The sequence below is a fragment of the Guillardia theta genome (assembly GCF_000315625.1).
Source record: "Guillardia theta CCMP2712 unplaced genomic scaffold GUITHscaffold_12, whole genome shotgun sequence".
Lineage (NCBI taxonomy): Eukaryota > Cryptophyceae > Pyrenomonadales > Geminigeraceae > Guillardia > Guillardia theta.
The window spans coordinates 399,391-420,165 of record NW_005434662.1 but is presented as its reverse complement, the minus strand read 5'-3'; the positions used below and the strand labels follow the sequence as shown (position 1 = coordinate 420,165).

General features: G+C 54.2%; 8 protein-coding genes across 8 annotated transcripts in view; 4 read left to right on the top strand and 4 right to left on the bottom strand.

Moving 5' to 3' along the window:
• Positions 1 to 26: 26 nt before the first annotated feature.
• GUITHDRAFT_103067 (hypothetical protein) lies at positions 27 to 497 on the bottom strand (the record flags this gene model as incomplete). The annotated part of the gene is made up of 3 exons (XM_005838070.1): positions 27 to 199; positions 355 to 419; positions 469 to 497. 3 exons carry the CDS (start codon positions 495 to 497, stop codon positions 27 to 29), a joined length of 267 nt encoding a protein of 88 aa, XP_005838127.1.
• Positions 498 to 3,997: 3,500 nt separating this feature from the next.
• Positions 3,998 to 5,104, bottom strand: GUITHDRAFT_66230 (hypothetical protein; the record flags this gene model as incomplete). Its single annotated transcript, XM_005838069.1, has 2 exons — positions 3,998 to 4,553; positions 4,635 to 5,104. The coding sequence occupies 2 exons, from the start codon at positions 5,102 to 5,104 to the stop codon at positions 3,998 to 4,000; spliced, it is 1,026 nt and encodes a 341-aa protein (XP_005838126.1).
• Positions 5,105 to 5,586: 482 nt separating this feature from the next.
• On the top strand, positions 5,587 to 7,198 carry GUITHDRAFT_134657 (cytochrome P450; the record flags this gene model as incomplete). The annotated part of the gene is made up of 5 exons (XM_005838068.1): positions 5,587 to 5,594; positions 5,680 to 6,712; positions 6,762 to 6,861; positions 6,921 to 7,036; positions 7,118 to 7,198. The coding sequence occupies 5 exons, from the start codon at positions 5,587 to 5,589 to the stop codon at positions 7,196 to 7,198; spliced, it is 1,338 nt and encodes a 445-aa protein (XP_005838125.1).
• A 1,110-nt stretch (positions 7,199 to 8,308) lies between these two features.
• On the top strand, positions 8,309 to 9,033 carry GUITHDRAFT_150999 (hypothetical protein). Its single transcript, XM_005838067.1, has 5 exons — positions 8,309 to 8,349; positions 8,403 to 8,530; positions 8,580 to 8,658; positions 8,717 to 8,809; positions 8,862 to 9,033. Exons 1-5 carry the CDS (start codon positions 8,347 to 8,349, stop codon positions 8,970 to 8,972), a joined length of 414 nt encoding a protein of 137 aa, XP_005838124.1. The 5' UTR covers positions 8,309 to 8,346; the 3' UTR covers positions 8,973 to 9,033.
• A 9-nt stretch (positions 9,034 to 9,042) lies between these two features.
• On the bottom strand, positions 9,043 to 9,853 carry GUITHDRAFT_150998 (hypothetical protein). The gene has a single exon (XM_005838066.1). The coding sequence runs from the start codon at positions 9,768 to 9,770 to the stop codon at positions 9,114 to 9,116; it is 657 nt and encodes a 218-aa protein (XP_005838123.1). The 5' UTR covers positions 9,771 to 9,853; the 3' UTR covers positions 9,043 to 9,113.
• Positions 9,854 to 14,148: 4,295 nt separating this feature from the next.
• Positions 14,149 to 14,859, bottom strand: GUITHDRAFT_134654 (hypothetical protein; the record flags this gene model as incomplete). Its single annotated transcript, XM_005838065.1, has 1 exon — positions 14,149 to 14,859. The coding sequence occupies one exon, from the start codon at positions 14,857 to 14,859 to the stop codon at positions 14,149 to 14,151; it is 711 nt and encodes a 236-aa protein (XP_005838122.1).
• Positions 14,860 to 15,542: 683 nt separating this feature from the next.
• Positions 15,543 to 16,764, top strand: GUITHDRAFT_161621 (hypothetical protein; the record flags this gene model as incomplete). The annotated part of the gene is made up of 7 exons (XM_005838064.1): positions 15,543 to 15,626; positions 15,674 to 15,718; positions 16,159 to 16,263; positions 16,314 to 16,412; positions 16,465 to 16,533; positions 16,586 to 16,673; positions 16,730 to 16,764. 7 exons carry the CDS (start codon positions 15,543 to 15,545, stop codon positions 16,762 to 16,764), a joined length of 525 nt encoding a protein of 174 aa, XP_005838121.1.
• A 1,248-nt stretch (positions 16,765 to 18,012) lies between these two features.
• GUITHDRAFT_103061 (hypothetical protein) overlaps positions 18,013 to 20,775 on the top strand; it is a gene marked incomplete at both ends in the record, with an annotated part of 3,675 nt that continues 912 nt past the window's right edge. Inside the window, 8 exons of the mRNA XM_005838063.1 lie at positions 18,013 to 18,070; positions 18,366 to 18,638; positions 18,783 to 19,267; positions 19,403 to 19,624; positions 19,676 to 19,789; positions 19,934 to 20,043; positions 20,235 to 20,280; positions 20,330 to 20,404. Coding sequence (XP_005838120.1) covers positions 18,013 to 18,070; positions 18,366 to 18,638; positions 18,783 to 19,267; positions 19,403 to 19,624; positions 19,676 to 19,789; positions 19,934 to 20,043; positions 20,235 to 20,280; positions 20,330 to 20,404 — 1,383 coding nt within the window. The remainder of the gene's footprint in view (positions 18,071 to 18,365; positions 18,639 to 18,782; positions 19,268 to 19,402; positions 19,625 to 19,675; positions 19,790 to 19,933; positions 20,044 to 20,234; positions 20,281 to 20,329; positions 20,405 to 20,775) is intronic.

Below are 20,775 nucleotides of genomic sequence, written 5' to 3'. Positions count from 1 at the left end.
TTTCGTAAAGGTCAAAGAGCAGCCCTCTAGTAAAAAGGATGGCTCTGCAGCCACTGGTGGGACTCGTTGGGTCCCTTGGGGTCAGCATAGTCGATGAAGTAGTCAGGAGAGCCCATGGCGTTGTCGGAGCCAACGTATCCCGAGTTGTGGAGGGTGGCCTCGCTGAGCTCGTACGGCTTCCTGCCGTCATCGTCCGTGCCTATCGCACAGTCAGCAAGGCAACGGAGAGAGTGAGAGAGAGAAGGGAGGGAGGGAGGGAGGGAGGGAGGGAGGGAGGGAGGGAGGGAGGAGACGAGTGGAGGAGATCTTTGAACGAGAGCATGCAGGAAGGGAGCAAGAAATCGAGAGGCTTACCCCATGTAGGGATGGTGGGGTTGACGTGGGGCATCCCGAAGGGAGGGGTACCCGAGAAGAGAGATCTGCGAGACGAAGTTGAGGCGCGTTGGTATATGAACGGAACAGGCTTACCTCATGACAGGAAGGCGAAGGATGGGCATTGCAAAAGGTACTGCAGGGCAACACGTCAGGAACAAGAGCTGCACAACATGAATCTTGTATCAATCTGATTTCTGATCCAAATTCACAACACAAGGACATGCCCATATTCAGTCACATGGACAGCGAGACCATGCTAGAGTCTGTTTTTTTGATCGAGTCTGGCACAATCAACAAAAACATGATATGAAAGAAAGGACCAAAAAGAAAGAGCTAGATAAACCAGACCAAAACCAAAGAACTAGACAAGCTAAGACCTTTGGCATATTTCGATGACTTCAGTTGCCATGCATGATCCTCATTTCTTTCTATCCCTCGCAAGCTTGCAATCCAGGATCATTTGCAATTCGTGATGAGTTATGAGGGTTTGTGCTGTTACATTCCCACCCCCTCCCCCATGAATCTGTTGATACCCATCCTCAAGTTCATCATGTAAATTCTTCTCTCTTCTCCTTCCCACTCTCTCTCCTCCTTCCCACTCTCTCTTCTGCAGCTCCATCAACGCCGCAGGATGGCTCTTCGTGCTTCTCGGAAGGGTAATATATAACTGTCTTCAACGGTTTCTGGGTCGGGCCGTGGGCCGGCCCGGCGCCCGCCGGGCCGGGTCCGAGTCTGAGGAGTCACAGGCTGCCCGTCTTCCGGGCCCGGCGCCCGGCGCCCGGCGCGCGCCCGCCGCCACCCGACGGTGGCTGCCCGGCCGCAGCCTCGGAGATCGGCCCCGCCGTATGCCACCGGCGTGGCCCGGCTGCATCGGCGGGCCCGGGGGCCCCCGACTCACTCAGGCTGATCCCGGCGGCCCGGTCACGGGTCACCCGTGACCCGTGAGCGGCCGCGCGGCAACTGACAGTGACGATCACAGTCACGGTCAGGTGTTACGATGGTCGGACTGCCCCGGAGCCAACTTGCTTGGCAACCGTTGAACGCACGGTCGAGTCCGCCGGTTCAGTAGCCTGGTACCGTGACCGTAACTTGAACTACTAGGCTAGCGGCCGCCCAAGTAACAGAGTACGGTCCGGCGGTGGCAGTGGTTACGGCGCCCGGCCGCCGGTCCGGGCCACTCGGACTCGGACCGTTCAAGTCACGGGCCGAGTCCCGCCGCCGGCCCCGACTCGGACTCGGACGGTCCCCCGGGCCCGGCGCCCGGCCGGGAGAAAGGCGGGCCGGGCGGCCCCGGCGGACCACCGTCACGGTCGCACTGCCGGGCCCCGCCGCCGGTGAAACTTGAAAGTCAGTGTGACCGGCGTGGTGAGTCTCTCTGCTCAGCGAGTCACTCGAACCGTTTCGCCTGGGCCGCCGGGTTGACTAGGGCCTGGCACTGTGAAACAAGGCCCCGGCAAGGCCCGCGGCCCGGGCACTGCTGAAACATATCATAGTATTCGGAGCCTCGGAGTCCGGTGGGAGCGGAATCGGTGGCACAGTTTGATGACGACTGAACAGATATCTACTCAGGCTCTATCTACTCGAGATCATCGCTGCACCTGTTCAGACCCCGGCTCAGACAAGAAGTGATTTGCCGGGGATACAACCGTCGTTGAATCGCGGCTCCTCATCTCACCACGCATCGTTTCGATGGGGCTAAGATTCTGACGTTCTTCTACGCAACGCTTCGTGTCGGCTGACGCGGGAATACGAATCGTCCCACTGTATTGAGTCACCCCCTCCGCCCCCTTCAACGAGTCCCCCCTTGATATACCTCCTCTCAGCCCGACCTCCCCACCGTCACAGTCCCCTATCCCCCGGCATCTTAGGGAGAGGGACTCTGAGGGGAGGGGGGCGCAGGCACCTACCGTACTACGCTACGGCAACGGATCATTGGTGGACTCGGGAGTCGCAGCGATTCACGGTCGCTTCCGGCCAGCCGGGGATAAAATATGAGACCCGTGCTTCCGAGCCACTTCAAAACGCAACTCTGCACGTCGTGCACCTTGTTCCTCAACTCACTACGCAACGCTTCGATGGGACAAGATTCTGGTCCGGATATTGAGTCAGCCCCCCCCCCCCCCCCCTCCCCCCCCTGATATACTAGCCCTCCTCTCAGCCCGACCTCCCCACTGTCCCCTATCCCCCTTCCGCTCCTCCATGGTCTCTGCCCCTCTCCCGCCCCGTAGTACCATCCGCTTCGCCTGCGACCCTGTCTTCCGCCTCCCTCCTAGCCCGCCCTCCCGGGCCGCCCAGCGCCCCAAGCCCTCTCCCTCCCTGTGCTTCCTGCTCGACAACATCCGCTCGACCATGGCGAGGCGCGGCCTCCCGGGGAGGATACAGGAAGAGGCCGACGAGCCCAAGGCCGAGGAGCAGTAGAGGCAGGGAGGGAAGGGGAGCCAGGGAGGAGGAGGTAGCGAGGTGTAAAGTAGAGTCTGTTGTGTACATAATAATACAAGATGAACTTGTAAGAACTTGTTGACACCACTCCTTTTCATCTGATCTCCAACGGATGACACGGGGACACAGGTCATCATGGTTCAACAATTATGCTGTTGGGAGCTTCATGGTGGTGGTGGCGAGTCTTTTCTGATCGTTTCATGCTCTTTTCTGAATCTGGCAAGTGTAAAACAACGAGCCGCCTTGTCCTTATGTCCTCTGGTCCTTTTGTGGTCTTTCTGTGCGATTATCGGTTTGCAGCTCAGGCTGATTAAGCTTCTCCTCACGTGCTGGTCGAGCTTTTCCTCTTCATCATCTCTGCAAGGGATATGCAGTCCATCCTGTCGGTCAGCTGGCCATCGCATCAGACTTGGACGCCGAGCGGCTGGTCAATGAGGAGACATATTGATGGAGAACAATCGTCTAGCGAATAAATCACGAATCGTCCCATATTGAGTCAGCCCCTCCCCCCCTCCCCCCTTGATATACCTCCTCTCAGCCCGACCTCCCCACTGTCCCCTATCCCCCTTCCGCTCCTCCATGGTCTCTGCCCCCCTCCCGCCCCGTAGTACCATCCGCTTCGCCTGCGACCCTGTCTTCCGCCTCCCTTCTAGCCCGCCCTCCCGGGCCGCCCAGCGCCCAAAGCCCTCTCCCTCCCTGTGCTTCCTGCTCGACAACATCCGCTCGACCATGGCGAGGCGCGGCCTCCCGGGGAGGATACAGGAAGAGGCCGACGAGCCCAAGGCCGAGGAGCAGTAGAGGCAGGGAGGGAAGGGGAGCCAGGGAGGAGGAGGTAGCGAGGTGTAAAGTAGAGTCTGTTGTGTACATAATAATACAAGATGAAGTGATCAGGGACATGTGAGGGCTTCAGTAGGCAAGCTTGTCGGACCTTGTCGATGTTGCATAGCGAGATGGAGGGCGATGGAGGAGATGCTCCTGCGCAGCAGCAGCTGTCATCTCCTGCTTGTTCCTTGTGTCATGCCCCGTGGCTGCTTCCTGGTCAATCCGTGGGGCAAGATGGTTCATTATCACATATCCCTTGTCAGAGCGATCAGCGCAGGAAGCATGCCAGGCGGGATGGCCCAAGTCGTCGCAGAGGCTCCTGACCAACTCTTGCCCCCCCCACTGTCGACCAGTCTCTGTGCTATCTGTAAGAGTTACTGCCGAGGAGACTCGCGCCTGCCGCCACCAGCGTCGAGGAGAGGAGGAAGAGGAGGAGAGGAGTCCTGGCGGTCATCTCCTTGAAGACGACGATTCCCCACAGGGCTGATATCACCACACAACTCTGCGTCATCGGGAACCCGATAGACTGCCCAAGCTCCAGCGTCGCATGCACCGACAGAACGTTGCCGACAGCCCACAACACGCCAGCGCAGAAACCAGGGTACGCCGCTTGCCTGAAGCTGCTGCGATCGGGACCTGAGTTTAAGGCACGATGCTGGTAGAACATGATGAGCACGAGGGACCCTCCAGCCACCACCGGCAGTGCGAGTGCAAAGGAGCCCAAGTACTCGAAGACGACGACGTCGGAGGAGGAGGAGGAGGAGGAGGAGGAGGAGGAGGAGGAGACTAGGGAAGGGTGAGAGGCGAGGTATGCCTTGAAAGGTGCCATGAGGGAACCGTCAAACAATCCCGTCATGAGTGCCAGCAAGACTCCCACAGCGATCCTCGCTCGACCAGTCTTATTGCTCTCTTCTTCTCTCCTTCCGCCTCTTTCTCTCCATTCCCCTCCCTCACGCTCCTCCTCCGGCCCTGAGCTTTCTGCCTGAAGCTCCTTGAACGACATCAGCCCCGTTGCCCCCGACTCGCCCAAGAGCCGCTGAAGCATGCTGGACTGAACGAGAGATATACCCACGATCCCGAAGAAGAGGAGGATCAGAGCAACAATGCACAGCGCAAGCGAGCGAACGGCTTCCTGGAAGACGATCGTCCCCCACATGAACGCAACTGACATCCCGACCCCGCACCAGATGCCTGGACCTGCTGCTGCTCCAAGAGCGCCCACCGCCGGCCATGCACAGCACTGGGTGGCTGTGAGGAGCAAAGCCCCAGCAGCTCCCCAACTTGACCATCGGACGGGGGATCCCTTGAGGAGAGCGAGAGACATGGTTGTCATGGCGTTCCCTGCTGTTACCCACAGCTGGAAACCGAAGGGCCCGACAATCCTGCAGCATGGGTGCTTGGCGGGGATGCTCGACGAGCCGAACACCATGGAAGCGCCGAGCGCAGCAATCCAGCCCTTCGATGCCATGGGGATGAAGAGGAGGAGTATGAAGACGGCAGAGATGAACAGGGACAGGCGGATGGACAACGTGACACGGGCCGTGTCAACGCTCTCGTCCTCCTGTTTCTCCCCGCCCTCTTCCACCATTGCTGAGACGTCAGATTGGGAGCGTTGATGTCAGCATCGCTAATCCGTGGTTGATGCTTTCTTCCTTCCTTGCTGGCGCGTTGGCAGAAGATGCTCCTCCTCCTCCTCCTCCTCCTCCTCCTCCTCCTCCTCCTGCCCCCCCCTGCCGCTCCGCTACTGAAAAGTTTTCAGTAGAGGTCTTATAGAGAGAGGTCCCTATAAAACAGTAGAGGTCCCTTCCCGAAACATATAAAACGAGGCCCGGGTAGGTGGTGGAAGATGGCGACGGCAGCGACGAGGACGCAGAGGAAAAGGAGGAAGAAACCGATGATGGCGATGATGGCGATGATGGTGATGATAACGATGATGCTAACTTTCAAGTCATGTCACGGTTTTCGTGTGGGCTTTCACAAGTTGAGTCTCTTCCATCGCAAGCATGCTGTGCCTCACCGGCGAGCAGCGAAGATCTCATGCAGCACGGAGCTTCCTCTCCCTCCTGGTCGATCAGGGCTACCCTTCCTCGGAGAAACCATCCCCTTCCTGCTGAACACGGAATCGTTCGTGCGGCACAAATTGAACAAGTACGGCAGGATCTACAAGTCACACATCCTAGGGAAGCCATCGGTAGTCTTGAACGGAGTCGATGCCATGAAGTTCCTCGCACAGAACCAGGGCAGGACGCTTATCTCTACCTATCCCAAGAGCGTCATCGAGCTCCTGGGACCCAACGTGCTCCCAAATTCTGACGGCCCAACTCACGAGCGGGCGAGGCAGGTCATCGGCAAGGCCTTCACGCCCAGCGCGGTTGCGTCCTACTCGCAGTACATCGAGCAAGTGTGCGTACGCTATGCGCAAAAGTGGAGGACCTTAGGAGGAGAAGAAGGAGGAGGGGGAGAGTTCGAGATGCGGATCTATGGTGAGCTGTTGGACGTCATGCTCGATATCGCCTATTTCGTGCTAATCGGCGACAACATGGATGGAGAGCAGCTGGAGCTGTACAGCAAATGGTTCGGCGACATCCAGGGAGCGTTCTTCTCGCTCCCCTACTCTTGGTTTCCTCCCTTCCGCCGCGCGATGAAGTCCCGCACGAATCTGGTGAACGCGCTGAAGGATCTGATCGCAAAGAGGAGGAGGCTCCCCCGGCAGGGCAGGGACGCGCTGAACCTGCTCATCGACTCCAAGGCAGACGATGGCACCGCCTTGAGCGATGACGACCTGGCGGCACAGATGATCATGCTGCTCATTGCCGGGCACGAGACCTCGGCCAGCGCGGCCACCTGCTTCCTGATGGAGGTCGCCCGACGTGAGGACCTCCGGGTGCAGCTGGTGGAGGAGCAGGTGAGGGCCATGGAAGGGGGCGATCCCCTGTCGGTGCAGCTGCAGAGCATGCCGCTGCTAGAGCAGGCGCTGCAGGAGTCCCTGCGGTTGTACCCTCCTGCCTCCGGTGTGATCCGAGAGTCTGTCTGCGAGTTCGAGCACGAGGGGTTCCGGGTCCCAGCAGGGTATCAGGTGAGGGGCAGGCCGAATCCTGTGTGTGCCAGGTGAAGGGACGGGGCAGGTGCTGTTTGGGATCTTCCTGACCAATCGCCTGGAGGAGCTCAGCCCGAGCGGCGAGGACTTCTGCCCCTTCGCCTCCCAGAGCAAGGCCTCCCAGCACTGTGAGCTGGGCCGCTCAGAGGCTGCTGGCTCGTGCCAGGGTTGCTGACGCTTGACTTAGATTCCTTCGGGGCTGGCCCTCACCTCTGCATCGGTCAGCGCCTTGCGCTGCTGGAGCTCAAGATCTTTCTCTCCATCTTCCTAAGGACGTTCGACTTCTCCGCTGTAGAGGGGCAGGTAGTACTACGGTACCCGGCAGTACGCTCTTTGTCGGAGTCCCGGTCCAATCCACCTGCCAGCATGCTGACTGCTGGGCAGGACTTCTCTCTCACGTTCATCCCAATGATGAAGCCCAAAGATGGCTTGCTGCTCAGAATGAAGGAAAGAGCCGCCGGGTAGCCGCCTTCCGAAGTTCCTGCCTACAGGCTGCCGGGCCGGGCGCGGCCCGGCCGCGGGGCTGGGCCCGGGCCCGATCCGATCCGGGAGTCCGACTCGGCGCCGGTACTAAAGTCAACTAGTCCGGTCGCCGGGGAGAAGGCCGGATGATGAGCAGATTTCGGACTACCACCGTACCCCCTCAACCCCCTACGTCATATCCCCTGCCACCCCCTGGTAATTCCGTGACAATTTCCGTACTACCCTAGGGAGAAAACTACCCACCTCCATCAATGGCAATTTTTTTGTTCTATACCCCCAAATTATATTAAAAGTACCCACCCTTTTATAGCCAATTGTTTCGCAATCGATACCCCTACCCATATGAGCGATTCTACCCACCGACAACATCGTATCAGTGGTTTGATACACTCAGTGGTAGGAGGGGTAGTCAAATCTATTTGCGGACAACCAGCGAAAGGATTGTTGGCAGGAAGCAGGAGCTGCAGGGAGCAGGAGCGAGTAGGTACATCCCAGAGACAAGGAGGAGGAGAGGGGACTCCTCTGTCCACTGACAAGCTGCGTCTTTGACTGTTCTCTTGGGAACTTCCTTGCCAACTGTTACCCGACGAAACGATGCACGGGACAGCGCGGTATATCCTGTTGAGGGAGGGAAATGGTTCCGGGGAGGACAGCGTCTACGTGACCTCCGACGGAAACCAGCAGCAGGCATTCACTCCTTCATTCTTTGCCCCATATTATGCCCTTGCCGCCTCGATGGAGAACCGGGAGCACAAGAATCGACGCCTCTTGCGTGCGGCGGCAGCTGTGTCTATGGTTGCTGTGATGGCCATCATGTGTATCGGATACGCTCGATCGGGTTCGGGATCAGCAACGAAGACGAAGGTGAGGAAGAGATCCCTGGGTTACGAGAGGAAGGAGAGAACATCGAGCTGATTCTGAAGCAGGGGGTCCAGTCCGAGCTGTCCACGGGGTCAGCAAGCTGGGAGGCCATCTACGGCTCGAGCGATGGGGATGATTCGTCGAGCTCCTCCATGGGCGACATGGGCGACATGGATGACGATCAATCGTCAGCCTTGGGGGATGTGACTTCCTCGGGCTCCTCCTCGGGCTCCTCCTCGGCCTCGGATTCTACTTCATTCTATGATTCCATGGTAGTTGACAATCAGCCTTACTCCTTCGTAGCGTTGACGATCGTGCTCCTCAGGGTGGTACAGGATCTGGAAGTTCTTCTTTAGATTCCGGAGACGATCAATCGTCGAGCACGGACGGCAGGCAGTCTGACGGAAGCGCGAGCAACACTCAGTCGCTTTCGGGATCAAGGCGCAAGTCGAGGTGAGAAGATTCCTGTTTGACGAAGGCCATCTGTGATCGAGCTCTGCAGACACTCGGAGAGGGAGAAGAAGGTGAAAGTTGTACATAACCCAAACTCTGTGGGATCGAAGCTCCTGAAGCTCTCCAAGGTTGTTAGACATGTGACTGAGGATGCAGGAACGTCTTGACACGGTTGGTGTTTGACAGGAGTTCGACAATGCGTCTGGCTCTTCCAGTGATAAGACAAGGGCCCTCAAGAACCTGGCCATCATTCAGAAGGAACTTACATCTGACTACAAGGTAAGCTCTCAGTAATAGTTCAAGCTTGTCGTCTGACTATCCCGCTCCGCAGAAAGTGCTAGGCCTCGGGCATGCTGCCAAGAAAGCGGCAGAGAGTATGGGGTTGCCAAAGGAGAAGGCGACGGGCAAAGCGCAGTTGGGGGGAGATCCCTGGTCGATCTGAGGGCTGCTGCACTTGCAGTGGCATTAACACTAAAGTGGACAATGAATATTCTTTCTTTCACACGCTGAATCCGTTGAAAATTGTTTATATACAGTCCATTCATATAACATTTTGTACAGATAAATAAGAAGATAGTCCTGTTCAGATGGAACGATAAGAGCTTGAATAATCATCACTACTGTCCAAGAAGGGATCTTGGTTCAACGGTGTCTCCACCTTCCTTGATTCTAGATACGCTCGGAGAGCAAATTTATGACCTTCGCCCAATCCTTTCTGGAGTTCTGACAGCTTGATTTTTGTCGATTCTTGCTCGTTGCCAACAACTGCACAGCCTTCAAGCTCATTTTCATGCAAGACGTGGGTATCCAGCATTCGTGGCAAGAGATCCGCTGGGATCCAAGTAGCTCGATGAACCTCTTTTGTTTGCAAGTACATGTTCTCAGAGTTTCCGCTGACATCGGCTGCAAAGAAGACAACACAAAACTGCCTCTTCTTCGACGTCACGGTTCCCTCCCATACTGCTAGCGGCCTCAATGAATCCTTCACCACCCGCAAGCCTGTTTCCTCCAAGACCTCTCTCACTGCTGCTGCTGACAGCGCCTCGCCGCCATCAACATGGCCCCCAGGGAAAACCCACATTCCATCATACATGCCGCGGAACGCTCTCTGCGTAACCAGCACGTCACCATTCGAGTTCACAGGCAGAGTAACTGCTGCAACAGTAACGGGCCCTGGCTCTTCATCTTCCGAGCCATTGGCACGACTTCCAGAAGAAACTTCGTTCGCGTAAGACGCCATCTGTCTCATCCAGAACACGTCGGAAGCAAGTGGCAGGGGGGTTCCACGGTTCCTCTCTGGAGTGCCCAAGTACAAATTTCCATCCTCATCAGTGTCAAGCGCCACCATCATGGGTGCATCAAACATCCTGTGATTTTCATTCGTGTCATAGAGGAGCTGAGGAATCGCGCTCCCATACTTGAGTAACTGAGCCTCTCCACTCGCACTCATGACCATACACGAAGGAGGATTCGCCCGCTCCGGTTGCGACTGTCGCTTCAATCCCATCAATTCCCTATCGAAACGATTGAACAGATGGTAAATCTCAGACTCAATCAGCTCTGCAAGTTTGGAGTTCAATTCGTTTAACTTCTCCATCGTTGCCTGGCTGGCCCCTGCTACGATCCAAGGCACATGTCTTGGATCTAATTCCACTGCTCTGCTGTACAACCAGGTTGCGCTGTCCGAGTAAGCCTTTTGTACTTGCGAGAGATTGTGAATGACTCTGCTGAATGATTTCCCAGTCCAAAACAGAAAGGCCTCCTCCGACGGATATGACTTCGTTTCCTTCTGCCAAACCAACTCATCGACTGACTCTCGCCTCTTCTCAATGGTGGACTGTAGCGAGTCAAGCTTCTGCCATGAAGAAAACAGATCGAGAATCCCAGAAACATGACGGACAGAAACCGGCAGATGTAGCGAAGATACAAAGTTCACCACCAAAGTGTTCAAAGACCCAAGAAAATGGATAGGATCGGAAGATTCGTGCATCTTAGCAGAAGATTTCAGGCGAGTTTCGGCATGCTTACTTTGGCCTTCGGAACCTGCGTAGGCCCTGAGAGAGGGCGGGCCGGAAGGCAACATAACTGAAGCCATTTCTTCCTTCTCGACCTTGCTGGCGTTCGATAGGGCGGTTGAAAATCCAAGGACTCCAGCTTTGATTGTTTCCAAGGTGTTTGAGGGTTGTGAGAGTACACTGGTCGACGCTTGAAGCGTTGTCTTACTTCTCTGATGCATCAATGAGATCGTTTGACCAGCCCACATTGCTGCATCCCCAAACCCATCAAATACCATCTTCGATTTGGATGCCCGCAAATTCGGCTTGTGCGAGCAAATACGTGTTCGTTTCCCCTCGACAACAACAGGCCCATTCAAGACAAACGCTGCAACACCTCCACGCAATGATCCAGCACTGTGAAACTCGTCGCAGCCAAAGACCGGATGAGCCACGTCCGGGATATCCACAGAAACTCTTGACAACTTGTGTGTCGATCTGTGCTCCTCCGTCGCCCGGAGTTGATGCGAAGAGAGAGAAACGGGCGAAGGCAACGATGAGGTTGGAGCGATGGCTCTTTGAACCCACCTGATTGGCTTGCCAGCCTCCTTGGACGTGGATTCCCGCAAAACTGACTCGAAAATCTTCGAGTCCCTGTGCCGGCTTGAGCTTGGAGCAAACGCTCTGTGAATCCACTTCCATGAAGAGTCGGACGCCAGCCCAACATCTCCACCACTCAAAATCCAGAGAAAGAATAATCCCGCTAGGGTGGATCTGAATTTGTATGCCATGATCACACCTTGTGCCAGGTGGAATCCCGACAAAAGAGACAATCCAAAGAAAATAATATCCACAACTATTTCAACAACTGATCATGTATCCAGATTGATATCTATATAATAAGCTTGTCGCAGTATGATAGCCTTTTGCTATCCTGTTCTCCTTCTTTCAATACCACCTGACTTTTCTACGTTCCTCTTCCTTGTACCTTTAGATCCCTTTCATTTCCGGGCCGCGTGCGGTCAGGACGTAGGATGACTCCACCCCTAGCTATATCGCAAAAACTACCCCACCCTCTAGATATAGATGAACGTAAGACCTTTGGTCGTAGGCATCTACCATCTGATCGTACCCCTACCCCTTCTCGAGTTCCTACCCACCTAGTGGGTAGAGCTGTTCACCCTGCTAGATCATTACTACCCTACCCTCAAGGAGGCTTTCAGCCCAAGGCAACTCTACAAAACATATTCAAACTTTATTATCTATGAGGTGTAATTTCAAAATAAAAGAGAAACAAATTGGAGTATGCCCTGAATATGTTTGCTCCCACTTGCGGCGCAAGCTTGCTCCTACCCCTTTCAAATCAAGACCCACCCTACAAGCATCAGATCCGACTTACCACCCCCACCCCACTAGTTCTGATCAGCCATGACCTGCTTTATAAAGATTAATTGTTTTATAGTCATATCCCTACCCCTTGTAATGTATGGTACCCTGGCAAACAAAACTGATCTACACGATAAGGGGTGATTTTTACCTTTGAATTACCGGTACATCATTGACCCTACCTTTAACTTTTCATCTCCACCAAAAGATGACCCCCTTCTGACTGATCCTACGTATGACCTGATTTTGAAGGAATAATTGCTTCTGATATATCTAAATCGAAACAAAGCTTTTTCGATTTCATTAATATTCAAATCTTTCTATTTCAACTGTATATGAGTGTACGAGAAATCCGTCCCGTCGCAATCTGATTGAATGGAGGCAGCCAGGAAAGCGATGATAAAAGGTATATCCAATTGAATTATATTCTTATTCGAAGAATTGATAATGTAGAGTGCACCACAGGAGCGACTGGTCATGATTCTGCTGTAAATTGGACTCAATTGAAGTCACAAACGTTGAGTTTTGACGAGGCCGCTCTGGTATCTGAAACAAAAAGTATTTTAAAGGCGACGCCCGCGAGTGTCCAGCGGTTTCTTAAAAACTTTTGTAGATCATGTCTCGGCATCGAGTAACATAAAAACGTGTTTGTATGGGTGCTTGGGGGTCTGGTACAACCTCATACATACCAGGACTCTACATAGACTATTTTTATAAGATATACAATGTTGTAGAACAGGCCCATTTCAGATTCAGGATCGAATTTTGGTACTTTTTAAATTGCTTGTAGGACTTATATAGTTTTAAGATTGGTACTGGTCCCCCTACCCTGCGGTGGCCACCCCGGGGAATCAGATCGCGCCCCTCATCCCGCCCGGCACAAACTCCATCGAATTCCATGGATATCATCGGATAACTAATACTTTAGTTAAAATTCTCAGTGCACCAGGCTACCGTACAATCCGATCCCGGGGGTAATGACCTGGCCGGGGCCGAAAGTGGCGAGGTCACGGTGTACAGGTCCGCCGGCCCGTGTCAGTCACTCAGTAGTGAAAAGCACGTACTACACACCGTGGCTTCTTTGCTCAAAGTTAAGTTCCTCCGGCTGGCCAAACCGACGCCGGACGGTTGAACGGCGACCGTCCGTCAGCCCACTGCCAGGCACCGAAAAGACGCAGCTGCAGCTCATCAGGCAGGTGCTGAATGTGGACATTTGATGCATATTGTTAATCAGACAGGCCAAACCTTTCGCGTTGCACACCTTCAGCCGCGCCATCATGGCAAACCGTCCGGTCGACGAGGCCATCGGATACTCTCCGGCGTGACTGAAAGTTGCCGCGTGTGCGGCACCTCATCATGCCGGCCCGCCGCCGGGCAGTGCACTGATCGGATGTAAGGAGCAAGAGATGTCGGCGTGCTTCACTGAGTCATCTCATTCTCAGTCATATCAACCACCCAGACTCGTGAAGTCCCGAAACTTGAAACGCTCTAAACCCCCATTTCGGAAGGCAGTGAAGGTGCGGGGGCCTGGACTCGAGCCGCGAAGTTGGCAGCACCCGCATGCTCCCCGGCGTGCACGTGCTGCATCACAGTCATGTCAACACAGCACAGCGGCAAGACCGCATGTCAATGACAGATGATCAGCTGGAATATCATTGACGAAGCCTCGGAGGCCCGGTCGGCGTTGAACGGCGCCGCAGCCGAGCCGCCAGTCAGGGCCTTCCGGCGCCGGGATACAGGCCATATCGGATGTGCATCATCGCATGATGATCCCGGATCAGAGATAGAGTCCTGCGCGACCTGAGTCAAGTCACGCCCAACCCATCACATGCCCCTGATCATCGCCATGCCAACTCATCCGTGACAGCTGCACATCAGGCAGTGCAAGACAAGGAGGAATAAAAGTGTCCGCTTGACTCAGACTGACTTCAAGCTCCTTTATTGCTCCTCTTCTCTATCCGAAACAAAGAAGCTTCGCAGGATTCCAGTAGTACTCAATCCAGGGCCCGATTCTGGTCCCAGCTGCCAGGTCCAGCCGATCTAAAAACGCTTGACGTGACAAAGTCTATGGCCGCTCGAGGCGACAGACTTCGTTGACTCCTCCGTCTACTGAGGATCCTGCTGGTAAAGCTTGGCAGCATGCTCCCTGTGCACATGCTGCATGATGTCAATACAGCAAGACCGCATATCAATGCCACATGATCAGTTCTTGTCTTGCTCGCATATGCTCCCTCCCCCTCATGCCTTGCAGTGGGATCGCCTCCGCCCGTGCTCGCATATGCTCCCTCCCCCGCATGCCTTGCAGTGGGATCGCCTCCGCCCGTGCTCGCATATGCTCCCTCCCCCGCATGCCTTGCATTCTGATCGGATCCGCCCGTGCTCGCATATGCTCCCTCCCCCGCATGCCTTGCATTCTGATCGCCGTCGCCAGTGCTCGCATATGCTCCCTCCCCCGCATGCCTTGCAGTGGGATCGGATCCGCCCGTGCTCGCATATGCTCCCTCCCCCGCATGCCTTGCAGTGGGATCGGATCCGCCCGTGCTCGCATATGCTCCCTCCCCCGCATGCCTTGCAGTGGGATCGCCTCCGCCCGTGCTCGCATATGCTCCCTCCCCCGCATGCCTTGCATTCTGATCGGATCCGCCCGTGCTCGCATATGCTCCCTCCCCCGCATGCCTTGCATTCTGATCGCCGCCGCCCGTGCTCGCATATGCTCCCTCCCCCGCATGCCTTGCAGTGGGATCGGATCCGCCCGTGCTCACATATGCTCCCTCCCCCGCATGCCTTGCATCGGGATCGCCGCCGCCCGTGCTCGCACACTACCTTTTTTTGTTTTCTCTGTCTTTTAGTCCCCTCTCCTTGTCTATCGTCAGCTCTCGCTCCCTCTCCTTCCTCTGAGCCCTTGTTCCTTCCTTTCCTGCCTCCCTCTTCCTCCTCGGGGCCTTCCATCTTCCTTCTCTTGCGCGCCTTGTCGCTGGTTCCCACTTGTGGCTGGCATGGAAAATTTTGATAAGGCAGCCGGCGCTTGAACCGATTTTTAACTTAACTTTGAGTAAAAGGTCGGCACCCCGTAGAACTGCCAACGGGCTCAGTAAGAATCTTTACTCAAAGTTAAGTTAAATCAGAAAGAAGATTGTATGGCCCGCCGCCGAGCCGGCCCCGGGCCGTCACGGCCCGGTTTTGAAACTCCAATCAGATTGAGAGCGGCTCCGAAATGCAGCGACGGGGCAGAGAGCGAGAAGTGTTTGACACTTCGAGTAGGAAGAAGATTGTTGATGAAGTGATCATTGAAAGGGGTCTAGTGAATGATGCGAGATAATAGGCATCACAAGAAGGCTAGGTGACATGGCTCGAGACGAAATGTAATCTCTCATTGACTGGCCGAGTTTGCGTTGATGGCGACATACACGTGAAGTCCTGATGAGAACTCAGATCCAATGATTACCCAATGAAGAAGGGATCTAGCATGGAATGATTGCAGACTACACGAGTCAGACTTTGCTGTTCTACACGAAAAATTGAGGAGTGAGTGAGGTTAGATCACACAGGATTTTCAGTTGGCCCAACTCTTCAACGTCAATGTTAACACGGCACAACCATTACGCTAACACTATGACAACTGACAGGGTGAAATGATGGAATTCCGGCCTGAGTTTGCCGTCGTCATGGGAACTTTTGACAATGTCGTCAGCTTCATCGACCCGATGTACAAGCGGGTAACGCAAGGTCACTCCAAGATGGTGGACTTATGGCTCGAATTCAGGTTGAGACGACAGTGGGGATAGCTCTTCCTGTCATCTACAACAAGGTCAGAAAAGATGATGCTTTCCCATTGTTTGTCTCGTATCATCACAGGTTGGAGAAGTGAAATTTCTGTTTTAGTATATGGGATTGTTCGTCGCAATGATGTTCATTCCAGCAATGGCTTGTGTGATTCCATTCGGTATCATCGCGTTTACCATCGGTTTGCCTCTTTTCCTTCCTATTGCAATGTATGTTCAACCGTGCACCTTCATTTCTTGAACCTTCTTGTTCGTCCTCCTCCTTAGCGTCACAGGGATTCTCGTCCTTTTCAACACCTTGATCTTGGGCTTGATCCTTCTGCTCTCTCCACCTGGTGGGTTGTAGAGATGGACACTAATCTTCACTAAATTGTCCACGACAGGGCGGAAAAATCTCCTTCAGCCGTTCGTGGACTCGGTTGCAATGGTTCCTTGAATTTTTGAAGGGCTGACCGATTTGCTGTAGATCCTGGAAGAAGATGTAGGGAAGCGACTTGTTTACAATGTCGGCACTCGACCGAAGCCCTGGGAGCTGCTCCCCCTCTTCATTCCGAAACACCCTCTCTTCCAGGTGAGGGCTTGAAAGCTTGATCTCCTCATCTCACCGGTGGGATCTTGCAGTTGTGGCTCTGCCTCTTCATGGACTTCGTGATCGGCAACGCCACATACCTCCTACCCTTCATCGGGGAGGGCTTTGACCTCATCTGGGGGCCTGTGCAGGTTCGAACTTCTCATGATGGTTGGCATTAGACCTCAGCAGCTGGCCTGTCAGGCTGTCTTGATGGGTGCAATGTTCGACAAGGTGGAGCCAAATGCCAAGTGGTTTGGCCTGCTAGAGGAGGTGGCATTGCTCCTATGGGCTGCCTCCTCTCTCGTCTCACTGACCCCCTCAGGTCCTGCCCATGACGGATGTCATTCCGTCGGCCAGCCTGACATGGCTCAAGTGCCATCCCGAGTACTATTCAAAGTACCTGACTGCCGGTGGTTCACTCCTGTACATGATGGACACCTGTGTTGACGGGTTGATGTCAATGCAGCCAAAGAGCTCAAGGAGAAGAAGAAGAAGGCGTGAAGAGAACCACTTGCGGTTCACAAGCTGAAATTGTTAAGGCGACGGGTGGTTTGAAGCATCGTCATGTTGAAAATGTGTTTTATTCGGATTTTTCATTAAATGTGTTGAATTGTTCATTACAGGTCAGGCCACTCTTGGCTTCGTTAACCTCTGATCCCTGCGCAAAAAAATGAGATTCAGGAAGCTTTCAGAGCTATAATGAAAGTGATCAAACAGCATGCAGTGTACAAACTTTCAAACAGGTAGCTCGGTACTCATGAATCAGAATCCATGCCAGAAAATGTTCATCACTGGTTTCAGTGAAGCAGAATTCGAAAAAGGATTCATCATCTTCATGAATTTGCAAGCCCCGGGTGTTCGAAACAGCGGACAGTTCGCATCACACAAGGATCATGTGAAATCAGGATTGTAAAGCACGGTTTCGCATAGTTTGCTGGAAGAAGGAAGACAAGAAATAGTTGGAAGAAGAAGAATTCACGGCATTCCAACACATACCATCGGCTTACCTCGTTGCTACAACGATGTTCCAGATCAGGCTCGGTGTTGATCGCCCGGTTCACGTGCTGTTTGTATCACTCATATGGGAGGGGTGCTCCTTATCCATTGGGCGTGGGGGTCATTCCAAGTTGGGGTAGGGTACTTTAGAGTTACCATCTTTACATTTGAAGTCGACAATTCAAGTATAAAGGTAGGGTACTTTAGAAGGAAAAGATAGGGTTGTGTTTATCATGGAGGTCGGGTACTTTCCCAAGAACCGGTGTTGAAAGATTGAAGGGGTGTGCGTTTGAAATAGGGGGTAGGGGGGTCATATTTCCACGTCACATGTATACTAACGTGGTCTCCCTTACCCCCCATATTTCAATGAAAATTGTCTAAATCAACCGGGTACTTATACAGAAATATGCACCCCTACCCCCCTTGAGAGTAGATCAGGATCGATAACCCTACATGAATGTGTTTTCATTCTGGATGTTTTGAACTCAGTACCCTCCCAATCAGTGGATCACCCCATTTTTACCAGTTCTATTCACCGGTAACATTATGGGTCTGCAGCAAAGGTACCGGTGATATTTATACCCCTACCCCCTGATTTCCCCACAGCTAGAAGAATTCAATGGAGGCGGTAGAATGCCAAAAGGAATTCGACGTCACGAAGGCAGAGTAGAGCAGAGCAGAGCAGAGCAGAGCAGAGCAGAGCAGAGCAGAGCGAGGGAGAGAGAAGAACATGTCTGGACTAGCAACGAGATCATGGAGAAAGGGAACAGGGCTACTCGAGGTATATTCATCTCAATGCTAGCTAAGGATGGTATGGAAGTGAAATCCCATCGACAGAAGTGCGAGCAAGTATTCAGAGATGAAGAAGGTACAGGAAGGTTGTGAGAAACATGAGTAAATCTGGTGATAACGGAGAGGGAGAGGACGAAAGCATCAATGGAGGGAAGTGAGGTTTACATGAGGAAGTTAGAGTGAACACCATTTTCTCGTTTCACCCCGAAACCCTCACAGCGGGTCGCTCGAGGAAGCAATGGGTTGACCTCCCTTTAGAACTGAACGAGATGTGATGAGATAAGGATGAGGTCATGCTGACCTAGCGACTTCAGGACTGGCAATCGTTACTCAAGAAGCCGGCATGGGCAGGACTGTTCTTCTCTTCCTCTTCTGCCTTGCTTCCTCAAGCTTGTTCCATGTCCGCTCGTCACCTGCAGACCCGTGGGAGGGCGATGTGGATACCGTTATCCTCGACCGCAACAACTTCACGTCCTACGTTCAGTCGCAGAAGCTTGTCATGGTAGAGTTCTACACGCCTTGGTGCGGTCATTGCAGAGGTTTCGCGCCTCTGTACGCGCAAGCGGCAAAGCAGCTCAAGAAGGACGGTGAGGAGAAGGAGGGTTGTAGGGGAGGCCGAGGGAGGCTTGGGGGGCGGGGAGGGGGAGGAATAGGATGGAGGGGTGTGTGTGGAGGGGGGGATCAAGGAAAGGGGGGGCGGGGGGGGGATTGAAAATGACGAAAAATGGCAGGAATTCCTCTCGCCAAGGTCAACATGGATCAGGAGATGAACCATCCGTTCGCGGGCGAGTTCGGCATCAGCGGTTTCCCAACCATCCGCGTGTTCAAGCGCATGTACGACTCTGACCCCAACCAGCCTCTTGGCACGCTGGAGCGATGGGACAACGAGGAGAGGACCACAGAACGCGTCGTTACCTACATGCGAGAAATCGGCCTCCCTCCCCGTGAGGTGACATCCTCAGAGGAGCTGGACAAGATTCTCGAGGCGAACGTGGATTTCTCGGACCAGAAAGTTTCATCGGTAGTGCTGGGAGTCTTCCCCGAGGGAGAGAACAGCAAGAAGTTCGAGGCGTTCAAGGAGGCCAAGTTCGGGCGTCTCCTCCCCTTGTACGTTTGGGTGAAGGATGCAAGTTTGGCGAAGAAATGGCTGAGCGAGGAGGATCAGAAGGTTAAGGAGGGAGTGTTTGTCATCACCAAGTACACTCAAGACCCCAAGGTCATTATGGAGGGGAGACGCAGAGGGGGAGCTGTGGGGGGGAGGGGGGGGGGGGGATGCTGGCAGGATATGGTATTGGAGTTTGTGGATGAAGAGATGAATATGGGGGAGGTGAGAGCTGATGGTGATGAGCAGGGTCCGGTGTACAGGCTGGAGAAGGAGAAGGAGGAGGACGTAGACGGGATCGTGCGCTTCGTGGATGTGCATGGCGCTCCTGTCGTGTGGTATTACTCGGACGCTCTGACCAACCAGATCACGACGGGAAAGCTGCAGAAGTTCTTGTGGGCGTTTGTAGAGAAGGGGACAGAGCAGTGGGCGCAGTATGACAAGGTCCTCCATCAGGTGGCGCTGGACAAGGTAAGAGGAGGAGGAGAGGAGGAGAAAGCCAGCGGTCTTATGGGTGCACAGCGGGGAGAGATGAAGTTTGTCCTCGTCCCTGGAGAGGCGCAGGGTCTGCTGCAGTTCTTCAGGATGGATAGAGCGCTCCTGCCGCAGATCATGATCATTGACCTCCATCCTGAGGTCAGGCGTCTCAGCTTCTTCTTCCCCGTTCTCCCCCCGGCACACACGCACACACCTCATATCTCTCCTCCTCTCTTCTCCTCATCCTCATCCTCATCCTCATCCTCCTATTATGGTGCACTGATGTGCTGTTCTTGGGCTCAGGTGGGTCAGCGGCAGTTCAAATACGGCAAGCTGGACAAGAAGACCAAGCAGTGGAACACGGACAAGGCGAAGAACATTGACGCTGATGAACTCAACAAATTCCTCGAGAAGTGAGTGCTGTGCTCCTCTTGCTCTCCACTTCTCTTGCCCTCCTCCCCACATTTCCATGTCCCCCGCTCATCCACTTGCTGTCCTGACCCCTCCCCTCCACCACCATCACACGTTCCTCTCCTCCTCTCCATCTCTCGCTGCCTCCACCTCCCGTCTTCATCTTCGTTCCTCCTCCTAACCGCCTTTACAGGTATAACTCAGGCAAACTCAAGCGCTTCCTGCGCTCGGAGCCAGTGGTACCATCCACCTCCCCTTTCCTCTGTGTGCCTGACCACCCGACTGCAGCCGGTGAAGCAGGAGGGTTCTGTTGTGACGATCGTCGGGGACACTTTCGAGGAGACCATCCGTTCTGGCAAGGATGTGAGATAAGCGAGCTTCCTCCTGCTCCTTCTTCACCACCACCACTTCCTCCTCCTCCTCCTCCTCCACCCTCCATCTCTGACTTGTTTGCTGCCGTAGGGCAGCTTGGTGGCGCTAACAAACGAGCGCATGACCTGCAATAACAAATTGTTTTAAACGACCTGCTCAAGCAAAGCTACACCTCCTCCCTGGCTGCCTCCGTGTGATATTTGCATTATCACCCCAACTTGCATGCTACCCCCTTTTTTCTCTTTCAGAAGTACCCACCCCCTCTACAAGTTGTGATCCCTACCTCCTACACTGGAATTCCAACTAGCAGTCAACGTGCAATTGCTACCCCACCCTTAATATTCCCAAAAACTTCGAATTAA